General features: G+C 32.4%; 1 protein-coding gene across 1 annotated transcript in view; it reads left to right on the top strand.

Annotated features, from left to right (window-relative positions):
• Reck (Reversion-inducing-cysteine-rich protein with kazal motifs) overlaps window positions 1-19680 on the top strand; it is a 168159-nt gene extending 148479 nt beyond the window's left edge. The window contains exons 5-16 of the mRNA XM_085952763.1: window positions 5096-5278; window positions 6212-6388; window positions 6589-6836; window positions 7770-7902; window positions 8988-9129; window positions 9916-10193; window positions 10889-11038; window positions 11197-11376; window positions 12783-12984; window positions 14612-14769; window positions 15121-15260; window positions 18893-19680. Coding sequence (XP_085808889.1) covers window positions 5096-5278; window positions 6212-6388; window positions 6589-6836; window positions 7770-7902; window positions 8988-9129; window positions 9916-10193; window positions 10889-11038; window positions 11197-11376; window positions 12783-12984; window positions 14612-14769; window positions 15121-15260; window positions 18893-19540 — 2639 coding nt within the window. The 3' untranslated portion in view covers window positions 19541-19680. The remainder of the gene's footprint in view (window positions 1-5095; window positions 5279-6211; window positions 6389-6588; window positions 6837-7769; window positions 7903-8987; window positions 9130-9915; window positions 10194-10888; window positions 11039-11196; window positions 11377-12782; window positions 12985-14611; window positions 14770-15120; window positions 15261-18892) is intronic.
• Window positions 19681-22229: the final 2549 nt, after the last annotated feature.

Raw genomic sequence — 22229 nt, 5'->3', positions numbered from 1 at the left:
ATAGGATTGTCGTTGATGGGTCGTGGGTTCAAACTCTTATGCGTCGAGAAAATTTACACAGATTGGATTTTAGGAATATATCATAGATTAAATAAATAACTGCTTAGATAGAATATTTGAGCGATGGTCGACAACTAATTCTCGTAAAATAACACTAAAATAACGTGTGTGTGTACAGGTGGTAAACTCCAAATGCAACTGCTAGAAACGAACCGGAGCGCTCGATAAATGTCCGAAAATATGTATATATTTCTATAATTTTATGTATATTTTATAAAAATAAATGTGTTTGATTTTGTGCTATAATATGGCCAAACTAGCTCAGAAGGTCAAAATAATTTTCCACGAGCCGGAGCAATAATCTCTAAGAATTTAACGAACCGGAACTACGCTCCGGTGCGCTACGGTCCATTTCGAGCCCTGGAATAGTTCGGTTGGGATTAGTAATTATTCAGTAGCCAAAAATAAACGCTCGACTTCTTGATGGTAGAGAAACCATTTTCATTTAATTTACAATAGGGTGTGTATTTTCCCGCATCCTAAAGGGGTTTATTCACATTTTTAACGAGAAATGGTTGTTGGCCATTCGCTCGACTTGTTAGGATACTTACAAGGTTTGAATTTTTAACACACATGATAGGTAGGTAAATAAAATTGCTAAACGCGGGACTTGTCCGCGATAGAGGTGAAAATTCTGCCACTGCCCAACCACCGTGGGACATTGTATATACGTTTTTATATCGAGGCGTGCCTTGTTACCTGTAGGTATATCGAGAAAAAAACACATGCCTTTTTGCCTAATTCGACAAGTGCATGGATATGCTAGAAATCGTCCAAATTTTATTAGACTTCGTACGTCGATCGCTATGCAAATTTGATTTTACAGGGCGGACGTGCTCAGCGTGGGTCAAAATGGAGCTTTTTTTCTATTTTAAAAGCATGATCCTGGACATACCTTAAACGTTGTAGACAATCTATTTATATAATTTTGAAGCCTTACTGTCCTTTATATTTATTTTAAACATTTGATGACTGCATAAAGTATTTTTATTACATAAAATAGTATTCTTTTAAACCTCTTGCTCTAATGTTTTTTTTTTTTTTTTATTAAGGAAAACAAACAGTTACATATTGATTACAGAAATTTATAATATAATAATAAAAAGTTAATGCAACCAGCAAAGTTTTCATATATACATTATAATATAGTTAAGCCTAACAAGATAGAGAGTAAAATAACATAAATATAAACAAATTACATAAGAAGATTACATGAGAAAAATGAGGAAGAATAATGAATAATTAAATAATATACAAAAGATAAAAAAGAAAAATAAAAAAGTAACATAAAAAATAAAAGAATTAATATATATGTATAAGTAAATACATTATATATCTATTTATACAAAATTTTTGAGATAGCATGTTTAAATGAAACAGGTGAATTATTAAAAGGGTCAACGGTGGAGAAATACATATTAAAATTTAAACAAGAGCGCCGAATAAAGGAGTTTTGTGCATAATTAGAACCGCTACGACTGATATGGTACAAAGTTTGGTTTCGCGTAAATCTTGATGGACAATGGAAACCCACCCTTTCGAGTAGGTTTGGCGAGTCAACAAAACCATTGATAATTTTAAAAAGAAAATATTGATCAGATATAGAACGTCGACTTTCCAAAGATTGTACCATAAAAGTTGTAGCGGTCGAAGTAGAATTAGATAAATCATAACAGTAGGCTTTTAGCAAAATCGCTTTTGCACCGCTTCGAGCCGATTTATATAAGTAACGTACTGTGGATTCCACACGACAGAGGCATACTCAACCAAGGATCTAACATAAGAGAAGTAAAGAACCTTCAGAACATCAGGTGATCTGAATGGTTTAGAGATTTATTATCTATTTCAGTACATAAATGTGCAGTTTTTTACATTTATTAATTTTTAAACGCACTTATAAAACCATCAGTATAATTTATATCGACATTATTATAGTGAAATATTTACGATAAAAAATTATATTGATAATCTCTGTGATCCCAAATTTGACAAGAATTAGGCATTTAATTATTCAAAAAACGGGCAAGATTAACACATTTGAAGATAATTCTAAAGATACTAATTATAAGCTATGTCTTTGACCATTCAAGTGTAATAAACATCTTACGAATAATGATTGCTTTATAATAATTATTAACCTAAGAATAAGGTAGTGTTTTTTTGAAATACGCCATTTCTTTTGGCATTCCCCAGTGGTTAAGCTACATCATACGGCCGTAGCCATAAATTGACAAACTATAATTGAAGTAGGGAGTAAAATGATGTTAACGCGCGCGTTTGACATGATTGGGACGATATTATTATCATACAATATTGAGTAGGTTGTGTCAAATTATGATGATAGGTACCTACATATTACAATGTCAAAATACCTAAATAGTATGAACAAATAAATTAAAGACTATCCAACCTCTTTGAATATGAAGGTAAAAAGAAATCATGTCCTAATTAACCAAAATTAAAACAATCCCCTTTCCTTCAGTTTTTATGATGATGCCATTTATCAAGTTGTAAATAAAAATTGGATGAATGAAAAAACACAAATAAAGATTTCAGTAGGTACTTTAATGTTTTCAATTTGATCCCTTTTTAGATTAAAATCTTTTCAATTTATTACTGTCACTTGGCAGGAGCAACTTCTCGGTTTTTGTTTTTATTATGGTCGTGATCCCTTGAAATCGCAGCGGTTGTAAAACTTTCTTGTACCGCAATATATTATTGCGTTTGTTTCGAATAAATTATTATCATAAAAATAGCGTGATTTGTTATAAAGCGTAAAACCGTGAGTTCGTATGTAAGTTTTCACATGATGTGTCCTTAGTATCGAGCTTCAATATTGGGACCACACCTATATAAGATTTCATAATATAAATAAAAAGGATTTCAAGTTTTAAGTACACATTTATATTTTTATAAAAATCGATGTTTTTTTTAAATGAATATAAAAACTATTAAAACCATGAATTAGTCAAAAATCTCAGGTATTTAAACATTGAAAACTTAATAAACAAAATTTTAATAACAAAAATGAGCATAAAATAAAGATATGTAATAATAAGATGGGGTCCTTTGACAAATTCACATTTTATAACTTTTTTTTACAATTATTGTAAGTTGAGCGTAGTTATGCACAAAGCAGCCGAGCCACACAAACCTCAAACAGAGATAGAAGCACTTTTATGTAAATTGTGTTTCTTTAAATCAGCAAAGCCTCTGTATACTGTGTATACTTTTTGAATGCTAGATATTGTATATAAATATGATTTTGTATAACTTTTGAAGAGATAAAAGCATATACTCTATTAAATTTTGGTGTTTTATTAGTCCAGGTGTTTTAGTAGTCCAAAATGATTTTTTTTAGAATATGCATTCTGCAGAATGCAGCCATCTCTTACTTTTGTAAGAAAAGTCTTTATTTTTGATTATTTTCTTTAAAAATAGCATAATTTCAAAATTCTAAAAATAATTCGAAAAACTTGTAAATTATACATCAATATTTAGCTGCCTGGCACTATTTTTTATATGAAAAATCTGTATATTATATATAATAAAATGAAAAACATGTAATGTAATTGAGAAAATAATGTTTATTAATTGAATGTAGAAAAACACACCTTACAGTCACGATTTTAAAAATTTACTTAAGTACATAATATTATCATTTGGCTGCTTCTTGCAGAACGAATATTGCATATTTTTAGAACGCATTTATATGACATTTTTGTATGACAGCAGCTTGGTTGCTTTATGCAAATCGAAAATGTCATATTCTGTGATTTGCAAAATCTTTAAAACGCATTTATATGAGATGTTTGTATGACAGCAGCTTGGCTGATTTGTGCAGAACGTAAAACAAACGTGTGAGATTATGGAAATCACAATAACTCATTTTTTCAAAATTGTGGCTTGGCTGCTTTGTGCATAACTACGCTCAGTTTATCTTTGACTTAAAATAAAACATATTTTTCTTTTTTATGTTTTCAGATTCATATTTATTAATTAATACAGTTGAAATTGTGAATTATTAAAAAAATGTAGGTACAGCACACCGCTATCCGTCTAACTCTCTAGGCCAGGCAGTTGCATTATTAGCTGCATGGCCCCCACAAGGAGGGGGCTGACAGGGCTCCAGCCTGGGGGCCCGGACTTAGGGGGGCCCGGCGTGGTGGGTCGACCAGTTGTGAGATAAACACACATCATAAATTTGTTATATTATTAAAAAAAAAGTTTTACTTGACGATTATTAACATTTTAAAATATGTGGTTGTGCAATACAATTTGATGTGATATGGTGATTGATATATCTACATGATAATTCAAGTGTGTATTATTTTATATTATAATTATTTTTAGCGTTTCCTGAATAATAAGAAATGGCTATTTATCCAATATCGAAGAGTTGAATGTTACTTGGCTACTGCAAGAGGGAGTCGCGACTAGTGGTTGATAATAATTATAATTACGACTTCCGACAACTCAATAATTCAAGGGGATTTGTTTAAAAATATATAAAATCGCAAAATACACGGAATACTATTTGGGGAACACTGATGTAGAAAATCGCACTGCCCCTAACCTTGGTGATAGGCAGGCGGGCCCGCCAAACAACCTGGCCTAGAGGCCCGTTTCAGGATGTTGAGGCCATGATTAGCTGGGCCATACGTACCGCGAAAAATTAAAGAAAATGCGGTTACGTAGGTACACTCTACGGTAGGTATGAGATAGCCGCCGTTTTGTGGTTGGTTGTGGTCCGTGTGGGCCGAGCCTCAGTGTGAAGCAGATATATATTTTTTCGAAATGCCGTATAAGTATGTACCTATCTAGTATCCTGGAATACCTAATTAATTATAATTACGAATAAAAAAAGGTGTGGACGGTATCCTTAATTAGCTAGATAGCTCTAATAATTACCTATAGTTATTGAATCTTATAATATTGTTTTTTTATGATTTATTGATTTACACTTTTCAAACATAACGTCGCATTTTTTGAAATTTTGAACGATATTTTCATTTGATATTTTATTTATTTTCAGACGTGGTGCGTGGTTCCGAATGGTGGGGTCGCGCCTGTTGCAATCTCCCCCAGGCGAGAGGCTGCCAGCGGGCGTGCGCCACTGCCTCCAGCCCAGCCAACCTCACGCCGGCCTGCCGGAGAAGTGATGAGCAGACCTTCTTCGAGTGTTTAGATAGGCAGGCCCATGGACAGGAGTGCTGCTGTAAGATGGCTAGAGTGTTAATTATTTGATTATCATTGAAAAAAATGCATATATATTTTATTTTTTATTTTTAAGACGTCTAGTGACATCTATTAAAGAATGTTGTAAGTGAAAAAATATACCTTTATTTTATTCCTAGAGATGTCTAGATAAAATTTAAAAAAAGAGTACATTCAATAAGATTTATATTATTATAAGGACATGCCTTGATTTTAATGATGATAATTTTGAGCAAATTGATTTATTAAAAATTAGAATTATTAATATATTATAATATTTGGCGACCGCCAGCTGGCTCAGCTAGTAATATATAATTACTGTAAAAAATATTCATAAAAAAATACTTGCAGTTTTACTAAAGCATTTCGCGGCAAACATGAGTTTTGGGAAGCACTCACGTGACGTCCCTAGACAAAATGCCGCCCCCGGGCAACGGCAAAATAACGCCCCATTTTTTATAAAGTATTTTTATCATCCGTGCACGTGTCGTTTCTGGTCACCATGGACGTCAAATGGCAACGGAAGTAAACTAGACATTGCGAACCCGACAAAAATTAATACATTTTGTTTGTTGTGAGCTGAGCTTGTGAACCAGTGAGCTGAATTTTTTTATGGAAATATTATTTAAATGTTATCAAGTACAAAGTTTTGGTAGCTATTTCCATATCCTAGTATACCAAATGATTCTCCTCGATTTGCCGCCCTTCGAGTAATAACTGACGCCAAGCGACGCTCAATCTGCCTACCCCTACGGGATGTCACTGGAAACACTGCTCGAGTCAAGAATATATTTTTTCTAATTGAATAATAATATGGAGTATGGATGAAAGAAATTATTTAAATGTAAAAAAAACAACAACCCCATATAATCTGAGAAATTGATATTTGAGGCAATGAATATAATTTTTTAAACGATATCATATTCTTTTACAGCAAATACGAGATCTCTCAGCTGTCATGAAGCATGTAAAGACATCTTCAGAAGTCGGCTGACTCCAACGAGAGAGCAAAGACTGAAAGTGACCGACTCTTGTGAAGAGCAGAGCCCCAAAGTAATGCAGTGCATCAGAAATTATACCAAAGTTACACCAGCCAATAATCCCCTTAAGTGTGAGTAACTTTCTGTCTTTTTTTTCACAACCATATTGAATAATAAAAAAATCTCCCTGATGATGGATGGTGAATGTATTATCTATTAGACACATGTATAATATAGAATTGTTTAGTTTTGTTGTATGCCTAGGATGTTTGACTTGACGATTGAATCTAATGATGTGTAATAATAACCATTTGATGATGTTACATTTCAGACCTTCATTGCTGTGAGAAATCAACCAATTTTCCATGCAGAGATGCTTGCAAGAAAGCATTGCGGACAAAGACCATAAGTCTTGAGATTTTGGACGGGCTTCAAGAGGGAGGCTGTGGACCGCCTTTACCTCACGATGCTCTCTGGCAGTGTTTCCTGAGAACCGACTCTCATGCTGAGCGAGAGAACGAAGTCAGCAATATTGACAGATTAGGGATAGATTCAGCAAAGTTGCACTGCTGTCATAAGGTATGTTTATTAAACTATTGTATCAAGTTTTATTGTTTTGTAATATTACGCTACTTATGCCAGCCCCATTTGATGCATACAAAATCATGTGATGACGTGTAGGGCTTGGAAATATCATAACAAATTCTAATTAATTTACCCAAACCATAATTTTTATATCACATATTACACAAAGACTTTAGATCACACAGTATAATACCGGAATATGAAAATTATTTGTGTAACACACCTTCATCCACAAACGGTGATACAGGGTATTGTGTATTGAACAAACACTAAAAAAAATTCTTCTTCTATAGAGAGGGAACCTAAATACTTATATGAAATTGAAAGTGGACAAAAGGTCATTTAAGCTAAGAGCTGTGCCAAGTGGTTGCGTCCAGGGTTTTTTAATTTTATTTTTTAAATAATATTAAATTCAATTAGGTAGTAAAACTGAATCTCGTGTTGAATTATATGATGTAGTTGTACATGTACCTGCTTATATGTCATTTTCCGAAGTGTGGTAAATCGAATAGTTAATCGAACTTATATTTAAAAATACATAATAATCATATTTAATTGTTTAAGATATCCAATTTTTGACTGATGCAACGCAGTTATATAGAAAAATACCAAAAAGTATTCTTTCAAAGTCTCAATAAAAATGGATCAGTATCCTAATAATAATGGGCATAAAACATTTTGAAAAAATATAATTCTTTGTACAACGAAGAGATTAAGTCATAAAGTTATATAATAATATATGAAAAGGTATTTTTCATCATAAATTTGTTTCGTGGTTATGTTAGGTATATTAAAAAAATACGAGATATTAAGGGTCTACTTATCATAGTTTCATGGTATCATCAATAATTGTGCAACATATTCAATTATTGTAGGTGGTCCAACTATGGCAACACTTCAGGAACTAATATGATTTTTTATTTCTAGTCGACAACAAGCCACTGCAAAAAATTGTGCCTTAATACTTTTACAAATGACTGGGCGGGGAGGTGGGAGCGTTTCGACACCGAATGCCTCAGACAAACGCAACAATCTGCTCTTACACATTGCATAGATGAAGGTATTATAATTTTCTATACCTACTATTGTTTCAATGCATTTTACTATCACATATTATTGTCATCTCAACATTATAATTCTATTGGTTCTATATAATATTATAATAGTATCAACTACTTATTTAAATAAGTCGACTTATGTACTAGTCAACCAGTTTTCAGATAAATGATAAATAATAACTATGCTACTAACTAATATAAGGCCTAATGATAAGTAAATTAATAAATTACCATGTTCAACCCAAAGCAGAACAGACGGGCCTCCATAGAGTGGAGATTGTTTTATCAGACTTTTTTGATCAGTCACAGTTTTGTATTTATACAATTTATACAAAGGTGACTGCTCTATGTACTGGGTCAATGTGGATGCAACGATATATTGATGAAGATGTGAGGAAACATTGAAAAAAAAACTGACATTGTTAAATAATAATATTTGCAAATAGAACATTAGAAACATAGAAACACAAACCAAATGGAGTGAATAAATTGCAAGCTTGTAATCGATTAATCAATGGAGAATTTTGTGAATAATATTAACGTGTGCTAATAAATAAAAAATAGTGCTGGGGATACTTTATCCACGATGACATGAGTTTACAATTAAATCACTGGTAAAGGAGTCATTAAATTTTTAATGTACATATTAACTTTTCACACACATATTTAGTTGATCCTAAAAGGACAATAATTATATAGGTCTCCACAGAGTGGGGATTGTATTAATCCTTTCTATACCATAATTAGTTAATTCGTAGTAATTAATGTAAGAATAGGTGTAATTACGGCACGTAAAGACGCTTTCGACAGTTAACCGGTTCAGATTTTTTGTTTTTATCAGAAATGGATGTAAACCACTTGCTCAACCCATCAGGTTAGACCTAGGATTTGAACCCAGTATGCATGACATTATAAGCCTACACGTTTACCGCTCGGTCATTGTGGGCGTTTTAACTTTTTTAAGTAATTTATTCTCATCGAAATCTGCCAATTTCTTAATAAAAATCTTTTAATAAAATATGTGTTGGTATATGACTAGTATAAAATAGTTAAGTTATGGAATCTTAAAGTAGACTTATTTTTTCAGTGGAAGAGCCATGCGAGTTAGGATGTGAAGGATTATCATATTGTACCAATTTCAACAACAGACCGACAGAACTCTTCAGATCATGCAATCCACACGCCGACGTAGCGGCACATTATGATGTTGCGCTCTGGCAAACTCAAGGGTAACATAACAATGCACTGCTTTTATCATTTATGAATCTTTTCTTACTCTAATGTATACTACGAGTATAATTATGTCAATTGTTTTCATAATTAATAATTTAGTGTCTAAAAGTTCAGTTATTGCATATATTTTATAACTGGAGTATTATAATAATTGCTAGTAGATGTCACTAGTAACTATTATACGGAATTACAAGACATCAAAATTAATGAAATACAGTTTACTGAAAGATTACGGTGAATATTCCGCAGAAAAATACGAAACTTACAATTTAAGACATTTTTTTAGAATTTATATTTCAAAGCGTTTTAATTAATAAATACATATCAAAAAACATTAAAAACGAAAATATTTTTACATGAAATTCTTGAACACTACTAATTTTCATAGACCAATCTAAATGTCAAACCAAATTGGTTGGTAAAGTTGCTATGCATCCGATAATAATTGCGGAAGATTGAAAACATTTTAAATTCTCCTCAACTATTTTGATAGGGAAACATCACCATAGGCTTCTCGTTGTTTTATTTCAGCATCTTTGGACGCACATCAATAGCGAAAATAGTCATTTAAATTTTAAATTTTTTTTTTTTATAGTGTGTTTTTTGTCACTTGTACGAGTCTCTTATGTCTTCGACTTCCAGCACTATACACACATCAGATTTAGTCCCCATGGCATAATTGTCTCAAAAGCCAAAACTCCTGATATAATGCACTCACAAATGTGGCTGAGCAGATTAGTCTGGGATAATTCAAATAAATATCTATTCTATTATCTTTCTAGGTATTTAGATCTTCCTGGAGTACAGTTGCCAGTGCGGAATATCACGAGGTGTTCTCCGCAAGTGTGGAAAGCTGTCGCGTGCACTCTACAGATCAAGCCGTGCTCTCGGCATGAGCACGCCAACAGAATCTGCCGAGACGATTGCTTCTCAGTTTTATCTCACTGTATGGACTGGACGAGGGTAGACGGAGACCATAACGCGGCTAGTCTTTGTGCAAAGCTGTCACCGGAAGATCCTGAAACGCCTTGTATTTCACTGCAGAACTTTATGGAACCGAGTAAGATATTGTGATAACAGAATAATAGTTATATATAGGTGGTTCTCGTGGTGCAGTGCGTAAGGCACTGGCCTTTCATTTGGGAGCTCTGGGTTCGATTCCCGATGAGGACACAATATATTTGTGTAATTTTCTCAATGCCTGGGTATTTGTGATTGTTGAAAATTACTGACAACCACCTTATACAAAAAAGCAAGGGCATGGTTATTAATAGTTAAAAAAAATTTTTTTTTTTCTTTCGACCATGTCCAATCCTAATAGGATCATAATGGGCCTCCATAGAGTGGAGGTTTGTATTAACAGATTTTATTCTTACGACAAATGGATGTCAGCCACTTGCTCAACCTATTAGGTCCATACTCTGACTCACACACAAATTGAAAAACAGTATGTGTACTTGCCAGACCTAGGATTCGAGCCTGAGACCCTAGACACTATAGACCGGCACTTAGGCCACGCGGCCATCGTGGGTGTAAAAAATAAATAGTTATATATAATACACAATAGTAGTGGCAGGACTTCCGAGTTAGTATCTATTTGGGTCCAGGACACTTAAAGGGTCCACGACGCTCAGGTGAGGACATTTATGTTGAAAGTTCTCTAAATTAAAATTACCATTTCAATTATTGACGATAACATCTTAATGAACACAAACTTAATTTAATTGATTAATTTATAACACTGTTACTTTTCAGGTGATAACCCTTATATAGAACCATACGAGCAAGTATCGTCACCATGTAAAGGAGAACCTTGTAACATCACCCAAGTCTGCACCATCAATAGGAACTGTCCTAATGGAAGATCTTGCAATGCTTACACTTGCAATAATGGGTGTCCCTTAGGTATGTTATTCACATTTACTAGTTAAATTATGTCGCAATGTTGTTATAATATATTATATTTTCTTTTAAATCTTTTACATTTTAGTAAATGATAACAACAATAATTAAATACATTTAAATCCAAACAAAATAATTTTACGTTTGTGTTTTGTTTTCAGGCGAAGCGAGTCAGCTCCTGGTACCGGAAGGGACTTATGTCCGTATACCGACATCTAATCTACAAAAAGGCGGCTTAAAGATATGCAGTTGCTCATCGAAAGGTGTCATCGATGATTGCCAACCCCTTCCATGGTTTCCTTACGATAATTGCGTGTTGGCGAATAAAGATATTGCTCATGGTAAGTAATATATCGTGTATGATTATAGATTTCATATGTGCAATGCCATCTGTTGCCATTGATAATACTAATAAGTAAATAGTAATTCGGAAATACGACAGATGTCAGTAATATGAAAGAACAAAATCTTTCAGCTTTTGCTGCGCCGAGTTAACTCGCCATAGTTTGTATGTACTGTCAAGCCACAAGTGAATTAACATGTATGTATGATTTTGGTGGTTCATATGAATTTTAAAGTGATTTATTTTTTCCTAAAAATAGTTTGCTACACGTAAAATTTGCCTGGCAGTGAAAAGGCAATCAAAAATATAATAGTCTTTATGATATAATATCTCATGGGGTTGTGGAAACCATGTAAAGAATGTTACAATTTACTATATTATGTAGGTAAATGTGCATTCTTTATTTTATCTTTCATTTTTATCTAAAAATGACTTGTGTAATGTTAAATGACCTACAAAATATAAATTTCAGGGTAGGTCAAACTAATGTCTCTTAAAATTAGTCCCACTCGTCTGTTTAAAATTACTACAAACATTCTTTACACTATATGAAGTATGTAGTTGACTTCAAAACTTATATAAGTATTGTGTTTAGGCAAAATTATACAGCAAAGCTATAAAACATTGCGAATTTTAGTTATTGTATCCTAAAACATTTTATAGATATTATTCGAGAACTATTTTCAAAATATATTTTGTAATGTTCTAGGAGGGAATCATTGTAATTTTCAATGTTTTCTCCCAATGGTGTAATGTTAATTATTCATTACTTACCTAAATAAGTGATTCAGTTAAAGATAACGCGAGTGGAGAACTACAAGGTTCTAAGTGTTTGTCCTTGGAGAAACAAAAGTAACAATGAGGCAGCTTAGAATACTAATTCATTGTTGGGTTTGTTTTTTCAAGGACAAACACTTAGAACCTTGTAGTATTAGGCTCGCGATAAGTTACGAGCTGATTCTTGAAGACACTGATTGATAGTCATAATACATTAGTATTCAGTTAGTGGATTAATATTCAGTTAGTGGAAATGGAGAGAAAAAAATATAAAGGATTCTACTACAGAACAGGTTAATAAGATAGAGATGCGAGTTTTGGTTCAGCCATTAAATGCAAGAAGTAAAGAGTCCCTGAATGTCCTCAAATACTATCAATATTCAATGTGCATTGCGTTTACATGATAAACTTTAATGCATTTTATTATGATACAAACGTAAATATTGAAAATAGCATAATATAATCTTTAGATGTTTAAATTGTACCTTCTTACAAAAATACCCAGAAGGTAATGCGCTAATAACTTTCCACACACTTCCCATTATTTTTGTGTTCCCTGGATTCTACAAAAGTAACCACACCAATGACTGCATAAATAAAATTTAATTAATTCAACTATTGTTTCAGGGTCCACATTTTATATGGAATGCAACATTTGCTCCTGCTTTGCTGGGGAGATAGTATGCAGTAAGAAGCAATGTGATATTCAAGACACGGAGACTGGGGGAGGTGTCATTTCGTTTACTCGACTTCCTTGCAATTGCCCTCCACATCATGTCCCAGTTTGTGGGTCTAACGGAAACACTTATCCCAATCCATGCTTGGCTAAGTAAGTTACTTTTCAGTTATTGAGAGGTCTAATTAATCATAAAAAAAGCCTTATTGCTAAAATATAATATTTATTTAACATTTGGTTTTTGCAATTTTACATGAAATAAGACATACTGGCTTAATATATTCTTTGTGTGTTGGTCCATACATGACATCACATTCTAATAAGGGGGATCTGATATAATGTGACGATTATAATCCACCGCAAATAAAATATCAAAAGTTTGCATCAAAATATCAAATAAATAAAAGTGATAAGCGACTATATTAAATTGGGTGAAAAATCACCCAAACCCCTCCCTTTTCGGGCCTTCAGGGTGTGACGCTCAACGGAACATAGACATCGTATACGATTACGCATTTTAATTGTAATTGTAATAATAACATTAGAAAAAAACATAACTAAAAAATGTCTATGTTTACACTCGAAAAAGAAAGCATTCCGATTAATATTTAATTTGTTCCTGCATGAAAATAATGAAAAATATATACGATAATGTTAAATTTATTACATAAAATTTAAATTTAAGAAACCATATAATATTATATAATGTAGTTGATGGCAGTCGATTTGGTCACTGTGAAAAAAGATTGATGATTTCGCTACTATTACATGGCCTTAAGGCAGTGGTCTCCAACCTTTATGTTACTACGCCTCCCTTTAAAAAAAATCTAATCTTGGCGCCTCCCCCCCTTTATTTCATTAAATAATACAGACACTTTTTTAACACACAAGTTTTTACTACTTACTTATATCAAATTCATTTTTTAATTAATTTTTTTTTCATGCGACGAATGAGCTTGTTTATTACCACAATCAATTTTAAAAGAAGTCAACCAAATTCATCATCGTTCATTGACAAAAATTAATGGATTCTATCATGAGCTCCACATAGTGAATAGGGCCCACAGGCCAGGATCTTTCACCCATATATTAAAAATATTTAATAGCCCTGAAACAAAGCAGCGCCGCAGGCGACTTTTTTTACTATTAATAAAATTATATGAAAAATGCATTAGCAAACTAACCAAGAACTCAGGAAATAGATTTTTGTTTGCTTCAATATATCTGGCGTAGAAATCATTTAAAAGTGGAGACATGTATTATTGTTATATTTTAAAGAAATCACGTCAAAAACAATTTAAAAAAAAAAATATCACACCCTGCCTACACGCTTCAGTTGACACTTTAGCTACGAGTGACATTTAAATTTGAGGTTATTGTTTTCATGCAACCAGCGGTCGTTTTGTGCATTACCGAAACAGAGCGTTTGCAAAAGCGCCATTTTTAAATTTCTCCGCTCCAAATATTTTTTTAATAGGATTTAAATATATGTATTATATATTAAAATAAACATTCATGCACTGAATTTTCACTGTTACGTTAAGATATGAACTTTTATTTATTTGTAGATATTATGGTATAAAAAATAATTTATTCAAAAATTTTGGCGCCTCCCCTGGCAATGGGAGGCGCGCCTCCCAGGTTGGAAACCGCTGCCTTAAGGTGAAAAAAAATGCATAAATATCACTGGAGCCTTTCAAGAGCTGATATTATTAATAGATGGCTGTTTAGTTAGTTAATACCCACTTATCAATTTTAATCCTTTTGGACTTGTTTCTAGATGCGCGGGTCTTGGTGATGCTGACATAGAATTTTTGCCGTGCTCTTCAAAAAAGATTTGTACTGATGCTTCATGCCCTTCTCCAAATTCAACATGTGTTCCCAACCCAACGGTTTGCTTATCGTTGATGCATAAACCATGCCCACAACATTTATGTGGTAAGAATTTTAAGTTTGTTTTATATAGTTTTCATTCATTACAATATTCATAAATGCAATAGCTGCCATACTATTGATTTTTTAAAAAATATAATATAGCGATAAATAACTATATTATTTATATTATATTATATATATGGATATCTCAAAATAGAACCAGTAATATTTATAATAACCAAAATATTAATATGAATTTCATTGTTTTTGATAATCAATCAAAATGACAGTTGTCTTCCTATTCTATTTTTCTTACATTAAAAAAATCAGAGATGTCAGTAGGAAATATTTGCACATTCAAACAGTTGCACACTGTTTTTTTTTGTAATCAAATAATATATATTTATTTTCCAGTTAATTCTACAAAATGTGCGTCTGCCAAAAATGAATTAATTTGCGACACGGAAGGTAACACTCATTCATCGCCATGTCACATGTTGAATGCCGGAAAGAAGATTGCTTATATGGGAAAATGTTTGTCCAGATGTTCCAGGGTTAGTATTCACCCAAAATTTAGATATATTAGATATAGTAAATTCTAAAATGGAACCATTTTGATGATATTAGTTTCAGAGTCGGATAGGTAACCTCCATTTCTATAGATCTACCATCATAAATTGGCGTTTCAGCGAGGGCGCTAGTATGACATTGAGAATGTTGCCATAACTAACAAAAAAATGGTTATTTATACATTTTTATTGGTAGTAGATTTATGTACAAAAATATTAAAATAAAAAATAAACACAATCAAAATAAAAACGCGTTACTTTCTTTATAACCATGAGGAAGAAATGCATAGTTAGAAAAATCATAAATTGTAAAATATAAAGTAGTATTGTGTATATTTTAGTCATGGAAAAAATATAATAAAAAAGGCGAAAATAAATTTAATTCACTCTAAAGACAGTAAAATAGTATCAAAATCAATGGAATTTTAAATAAAACACGATAACAAACTATAAATTACACAAACAATGTAGAAATTATATAACTACTATTATAATGGTTCAATTCCAGATAGACTATCATCCGATTCTGTGTCACTCTCAGGACCGTTTACGGTAAAAATAAAACCATCCATTTCTGTATCCATAATAGCATCTCTGGCGTAATATTGCTCTTCCAATTTTATGACATGCTTACACACATTTTGCCATTCTTCTGTGGTAATACTTTCAAAGGCTGTTTCCGTTAATCCACATATATTGCTATTCAATTGTCCTACATTTTTTTGAGCAACCCTCCGTTTCATTGTGGCCCAGATTAATTCTATCGGATTAAGGTCACAGTGATATGGTGGGAGTCTTACTACCGTGTGACCATGACTGGCAAGCGGTTCGTCAATGACGTATCTCTTTGGACCTTTGTGGGATAAAATTAATTCATAAAGTTGGCTTTTTCGCATTTCGTCAACTGGAATTCTACGTTCAAGAAGCCAATTCTTCATTTCACCTATGCGATTACCCATTGTTGGACATTTATCCTGCTGCACCGAATGGTAAGATGCATTATCCCCTACTACGATTGAGTTTCTTCTCGTCTTTCAAGTCTTTCTATTAACCATTTTTTAAAATCGTCAGCATTCATGGAATCGTGGTAATCTCCTGTGGATACTACATGTCGATAATTCTGACGAGGCGTTATTATGGAATTCGAACTTGTAAATGTCAGTTTAATTAATATACTAAATTTTGTAACTCCGTTTACATTCACAAATAATAAGTAAGTATTTATTTATATTGCTATCCGACATTAATATTTTTTTATATCATAACTTTGAACAAAACTAAAAAAACAGAAGAAATTACTTGCGTTGTAATATAAATGCAACTTGGTAACACTGAAAATAAAACTCTGTCTGTCATGGCCGCTACCCGTTGTATCGCGTTATCAATAGGAATAATCAATCCCTTTTGTCTTTTCTCGTCATCGCAGAACTGCAATACTTTTAGAATGATGTCTCTGGCATTCCCACAAACTGTTTTAGAACTACTTGCAATTATGCACTATACTTATTTCTTCTGTATTTTCAATAATAAAATATATATCCCGAATTCTGCACGCTGACGTTTGACAATGTAAACATTTGACTCAGTCTGGAATAAATTTGTCATAACGTCCAATCAGTAAATGCTACTGAGTTATTTTTAGATTGCACTTCGTCTGCATTCATTTTTTCGTGGAGACATTATAATTGGTTGTTGATTATATTAAAATATAGCTTACTTTAAATACTTACAAATTAATTGGTGCTAAGTAGCTATCGAATAATGTCAAATATTATAAGGTCACATTCGTTTATTAATAATCTAAAATGCTCTTTTTATATTTACAAATGTACAAACAATAAAAATCTTGCGAGCAAGAAAATCAGCATACTTAAATTAGCAACAAACACACGTTTGATTATAAAATACTATATCAAATATAAAATTATGTATAAGGTACATTTCTTATTTAGAAGGATAAAGCTTTTTTTACTTGTTGATCTTTTTTTTATATTTTGTAAGTAAGTATATTTTATGTATCAACACTAAATAATATAATGTGTTTTTTTATATTTTGACGCCATGAGAGTTAGATAAACGCAAGCGCAATCCATAATTCGAGAAACATGTTGTAAAATTAAATGGCGTTTGTGACGGCCGCCAACTTACGATGGTAGATCTATACATTTTTTTATTTTCTTGATTCTCATTCTACTACTACCACACTTTTTCATCATGTACCTATTATAATATATTCATAAAATATCAAATCCAGCTCCGTTTGTTAATTTTTAACTGGAATTAGAATTAAACCAGAGGTTTATTGCAAAATCGTTTATATTGACCGACCGCCATTTTTGATATTTTATGACTAACTCTGTAAGTAAACATAGTTTTTTATTAATTTCGATTTCGTTAAGGACATTTTATTTCGCTATTTGTTTTTTCAAATTGTTTGCATAAAGAATATATCTGCAGTCCTAAATGTTCTTGACGGTTTTTTGTGATTATCTCAAAGTGGTTGAATAATATGGAGATTACTGACTTTGAAATTAACAGCTTTATTTAACCATGGTGTATCTGATGATGTCTGGTGTGTAGGAATTAGGCACGGCTAATGTGATTATTTTATTGTTTGCTATTGATGAATATACTTACATAAAGCACATTGAATAGTTTTCTATCACCTTTAATTGAAACATGGCAGCTTGTTTATAGCTGCCACCTTTGATGATATAATGATATAATGATGATATAACTTTTCGATGGATATATATATCCATACACATTAAATGTGCCACTGAGCTAAAAATATGTAATCATGTAAAGCTTACAAAACGAGCAAATGTCATCAAATTAATGAAATTTTTCACAGTACCCAACGAAGCAAAACAATTCTACAATGAAATAATTAATGAAAACCCTCAAGAAATCACCATGAAATTTGATGTTTACCTACTTATAGGTCACCCAACTAGAGTTGGGGCGAAAACAATACTCGTACAGACGCATTGATTGAAAATCTTCTCTTTGCTTAGGATAAATAATATTTTTTTCTCATTATGTAAATATCAATTTCTTTTGTATTTTTTCTCTATTTCTTACCAACTTGTTTTCCCTAAATATATTCTTTTTTTATTATTTAAAATTATCAAAGAAAATAAGTTTATTTTCCATACACATAGTTTTATTTCAAAAAGCACTATTTCCAGGAAATGGTCATATTTGCAAAAAAAAAAATATGAGCATAACGCATTTAAAATACTATTCGCCCAATATGCCAAGTTTATTAAGCAGTTCAATGATTTCAAAATAATTTATTGTACTATTTTTGATTAATTCAATCTTAATTTATTATGCTTGTGTTATTCGCTATAGGTTTTTGGCTCTACTGAAAAGGCAGTAAAGTAAGGCGAAATAGTACCTTTTGCATTATAACCCCTCATTTGTGTACATATAAAATTGTGACGTTTGGTACAAATAAATCCGAAATGCGAAGTGACTTAGGTACAGCTAAATTATACATTAGTTCATTGGTGCATTTTCCAGATTCACTTTCAAGTATTTCGTTCTGTCTGGTAGAGTTACTATGTCATTGGTTACTAAAGTGTTTAATAAATATGTTGTATTGTCTTTAGGTTGGTACTGTATGCGGAATAAACGGTAATACATATTCATCAGAGTGTGCAGCCTGGGCAGATTATATCAGCGTTGATTATCAAGGACCGTGCGTTGCCGTCGGCCTCATTACTGATGTAATGAGTAACAAATGTAGTATCGACCATATTACATGCCCCACCCTCACAAAACCCAATTGCATTGGATTCACTCCTCCCGGTGCCTGTTGCCCAGTCTGCGGAGGAGCTCTCAAACTACTCTACTCCCGAAAACAAATCGATCGTGCCCTGTACGCTCTAAAGGGACAATCCTTAGCAGCTCTTACTTTGAAATCAGTATTGAGCTCTTTACAACGGCAAGTGCAAGTCGCCGAATGCGTAGTGAGAGGATACATCACCATAGAGTTGGAGATATTCGTCATGGTGCAGAGTACCGAGCGTAAAGCTTCGGAGTTACAGTTGGAAGCGTGCGTGAGAGAGGCAGAAAAACTCGCGAGTCTCATCAGGCGACACAGCGCGAGGATATCGAGTGAATTGAGTTTAAGTCCATTGACTGTAGCGACAGAAGTCCATACAGTGCCATCTAAAGCTTCTAGTCGGAACTATTATTACATGACATCTTTTGTATTGTGTCTCAGGTTTGTATTATTTGCACTGAAGGCATCATGATTAGTTTAGTGATTATTTCATTAGTGTCTTATATGAATTGGTGCCGAACGTTTGGAGCACTCTTGTACAATATTTTTTATTATTCATATTTAAGAAAAGCAAGCTTCAGTCAATCAATGAACCAAATATTCTCATTTAGATACAATATTCAATTATTAATGTTAAACGACTACGCTAGATATGTGCCATATATTAAACCATTGTATTTTTATGTATATATTATAAAAAATATAGTGCCATTATGCACCCATTATTTTCTTTAAAATCAAAACCTTCCTATCGGGATGTTTATTTTTGATTATTTATATTAGTGATGTGCAATAGTTATAAAAAAAGCATATTATTATTATTATTATAGAAAAATTATATTATTTTTGTTTTATTATGTCATAAATATATATTACATATATTATATAAAGTGGATTCATGGTGCCAATGCGATTAAAATGTAATATACACTAATTACTACTAAGGTATTTATTGTACATATTGTTTTTAAGTATCTAGTATTTAATTTATTTTAGATTGTTTTCATTGTTGTTAATATTATTGAGTTTCTGGACGGTTAGTGGTGAAAAATTAAATTAAAGTAGCTTCTCATAATAGGAAGTCTTCCATTGTAAATTAAATACTGAACAAGTTAAACGTTTGCATAAAGTGTGCCTTGAATTGGTCATTTAGCATATCGTCGCTGTAGGATTGGTTTCCCGAATAGACCAAATGTTCAGGAGACGAAAAACAAATTTCATAATCCTATATTTAAATACATGGAGATATTTAAATTGTTATTTTTACAGCATATGAATGATGTATTCAATCCATTACAAAGTAATTTAAAGAAAGGGATGGTTCTAGTCCAATTAGATACAAAAAAACATTCTGCATTAAGAGGTCGATTTCGACAAAAACAGATATTCGGCAAACCAATCCTAAAGCGACAATATGTAACATGAAAATAGTTCTCTGTTACTTCATTTAATATGCAACAGTCACACGTATTACAGTAGGCGCTAGGTAATCCGGCACCCATATTTTTTCACCTACGCCGGATTGTTGGAAATGCCGGATTATTGGATTTCTATAGGAAATAATAAATAATCTGTCAAGGCCGGGCATCCAACTGACGAGCGAACGGCTGTCCGCTCTGTAATCCGGCAGTTTAATGTGAAACCTGCCGGATTATAGAGCATGAGAGCTGAGTTGCAAATGCCAGACTATTGGACATGCCGGATTGGTGAACGCCGGATTACTGAGCGCCTACTGTACTTTGATTTTACTACATTATATTAAATTTACATCAGTAATTAATAGTCCAATAGACAGAACATATTTTTAGATATAATTTGTGGTGTTTGGGTAAAACTACATAAGAATTGAATTTTAAAAACATATCGATCGCATTACTACCTACTTACAAAATTCATCAGAAATTTGAAGTCATAAAAAATGATTTGAATTAGATACATTCTTATTGCATAAGGCGTACAATAAAACTAATTTCACATTGAGCATAAATTCAGCGTCATTTTTGGCTTACGTAGGTTTTTCCAAATACCACAGAAATTATTGAATACTCTATTTCCCAATAAATTTAATTGTAATTTTTTTCTAGCCAAGAAGTCTTAATTTATCTCACGCAATGTACACATAAGATGCAGTTGTATTTTGTATTGAATTTTGAATGTACACAATCCACCACATAGGTGAATTCATAATATTATTACGTATGTACATATTGAATCCTAATGCATTCTACACATTTGCATGAATTATGTTTAAGCGCAAGTGCAAAATTAAGGATATTGGAAGCAAAGGCAGTAGAGTCCCATTTAGTGAAAGACTTTGCAACTGTACATTTAAAAAATTTAAGTATGTTTTACAATGTTTTATTTTTACCAAAATACCAATTTGTAAGTATATGTTAATGAATTATGAAAAATCAGCCTTACATCATATCTTTACATTCCTTTGAAGAGCTTGCATTCATTTTGATTATGTATTACATTAAGGTGATACATCAGTGAACCGGCAAATAATTTTCAACTATAGGCGCGACGAAATTTTGGACTCGCTCGCATTCTGAGAGAGAACGTCGAGCTGGAAACACGTCACTTTGTTTCGTGATGGCGATGGGCGTATTAATTCTTAAATCGTGTAAAGATGACTAAAAACGTTACCCATTTACTTAAAAAGAAAACATGTTAATGAATATATTATTATTGTTACTAATAGAACAATAAACAGAACATAGAATGGACGTATGTTGGATTTATATGACAAATTATATTTCGTTTGGCATGCATCATTTGCACCCGCGACCCGCAATCCGCGCATCGCCTAGCCACGATCTTTTTCGACCGTGCCTCAACTGAGGTACAGCCTTAATATCTGCAACCTTTTTTACAGAAGTGTGTCAAATCAATTTTAAAAAATTGTTATGTTGAAATTCCCTGAATGCCACAATAAATCATTCACATTATTATGATATAAATTTGGTGAAACCGAAGATATACAAGAAATTAATGTCGCTGAAGTAAGTTTCAGTTTGATGTCAGAGCTATTTTTACACGCAACAAAAAAAGCTTACGAAACTACTTCATGTCTCCTTTCTTTGCTTCACTTTCATGGCTTCATCTCTATAGAAGAGGATTTGATTCAATATCTTTGAATGAAAAAGTGTTATTGTGTT

Source organism: Rhyacophila brunnea, unplaced genomic scaffold (genome assembly GCF_057557595.1).
Source record: "Rhyacophila brunnea isolate RB1 unplaced genomic scaffold, BYU_Rbru_1.0 scaffold_3, whole genome shotgun sequence".
Taxonomy (NCBI): Eukaryota; Metazoa; Arthropoda; class Insecta; order Trichoptera; family Rhyacophilidae; genus Rhyacophila; species Rhyacophila brunnea.
Note: the sequence above shows the minus strand (reverse complement) of the source record. Positions and strands in the feature narration are given on the sequence as shown.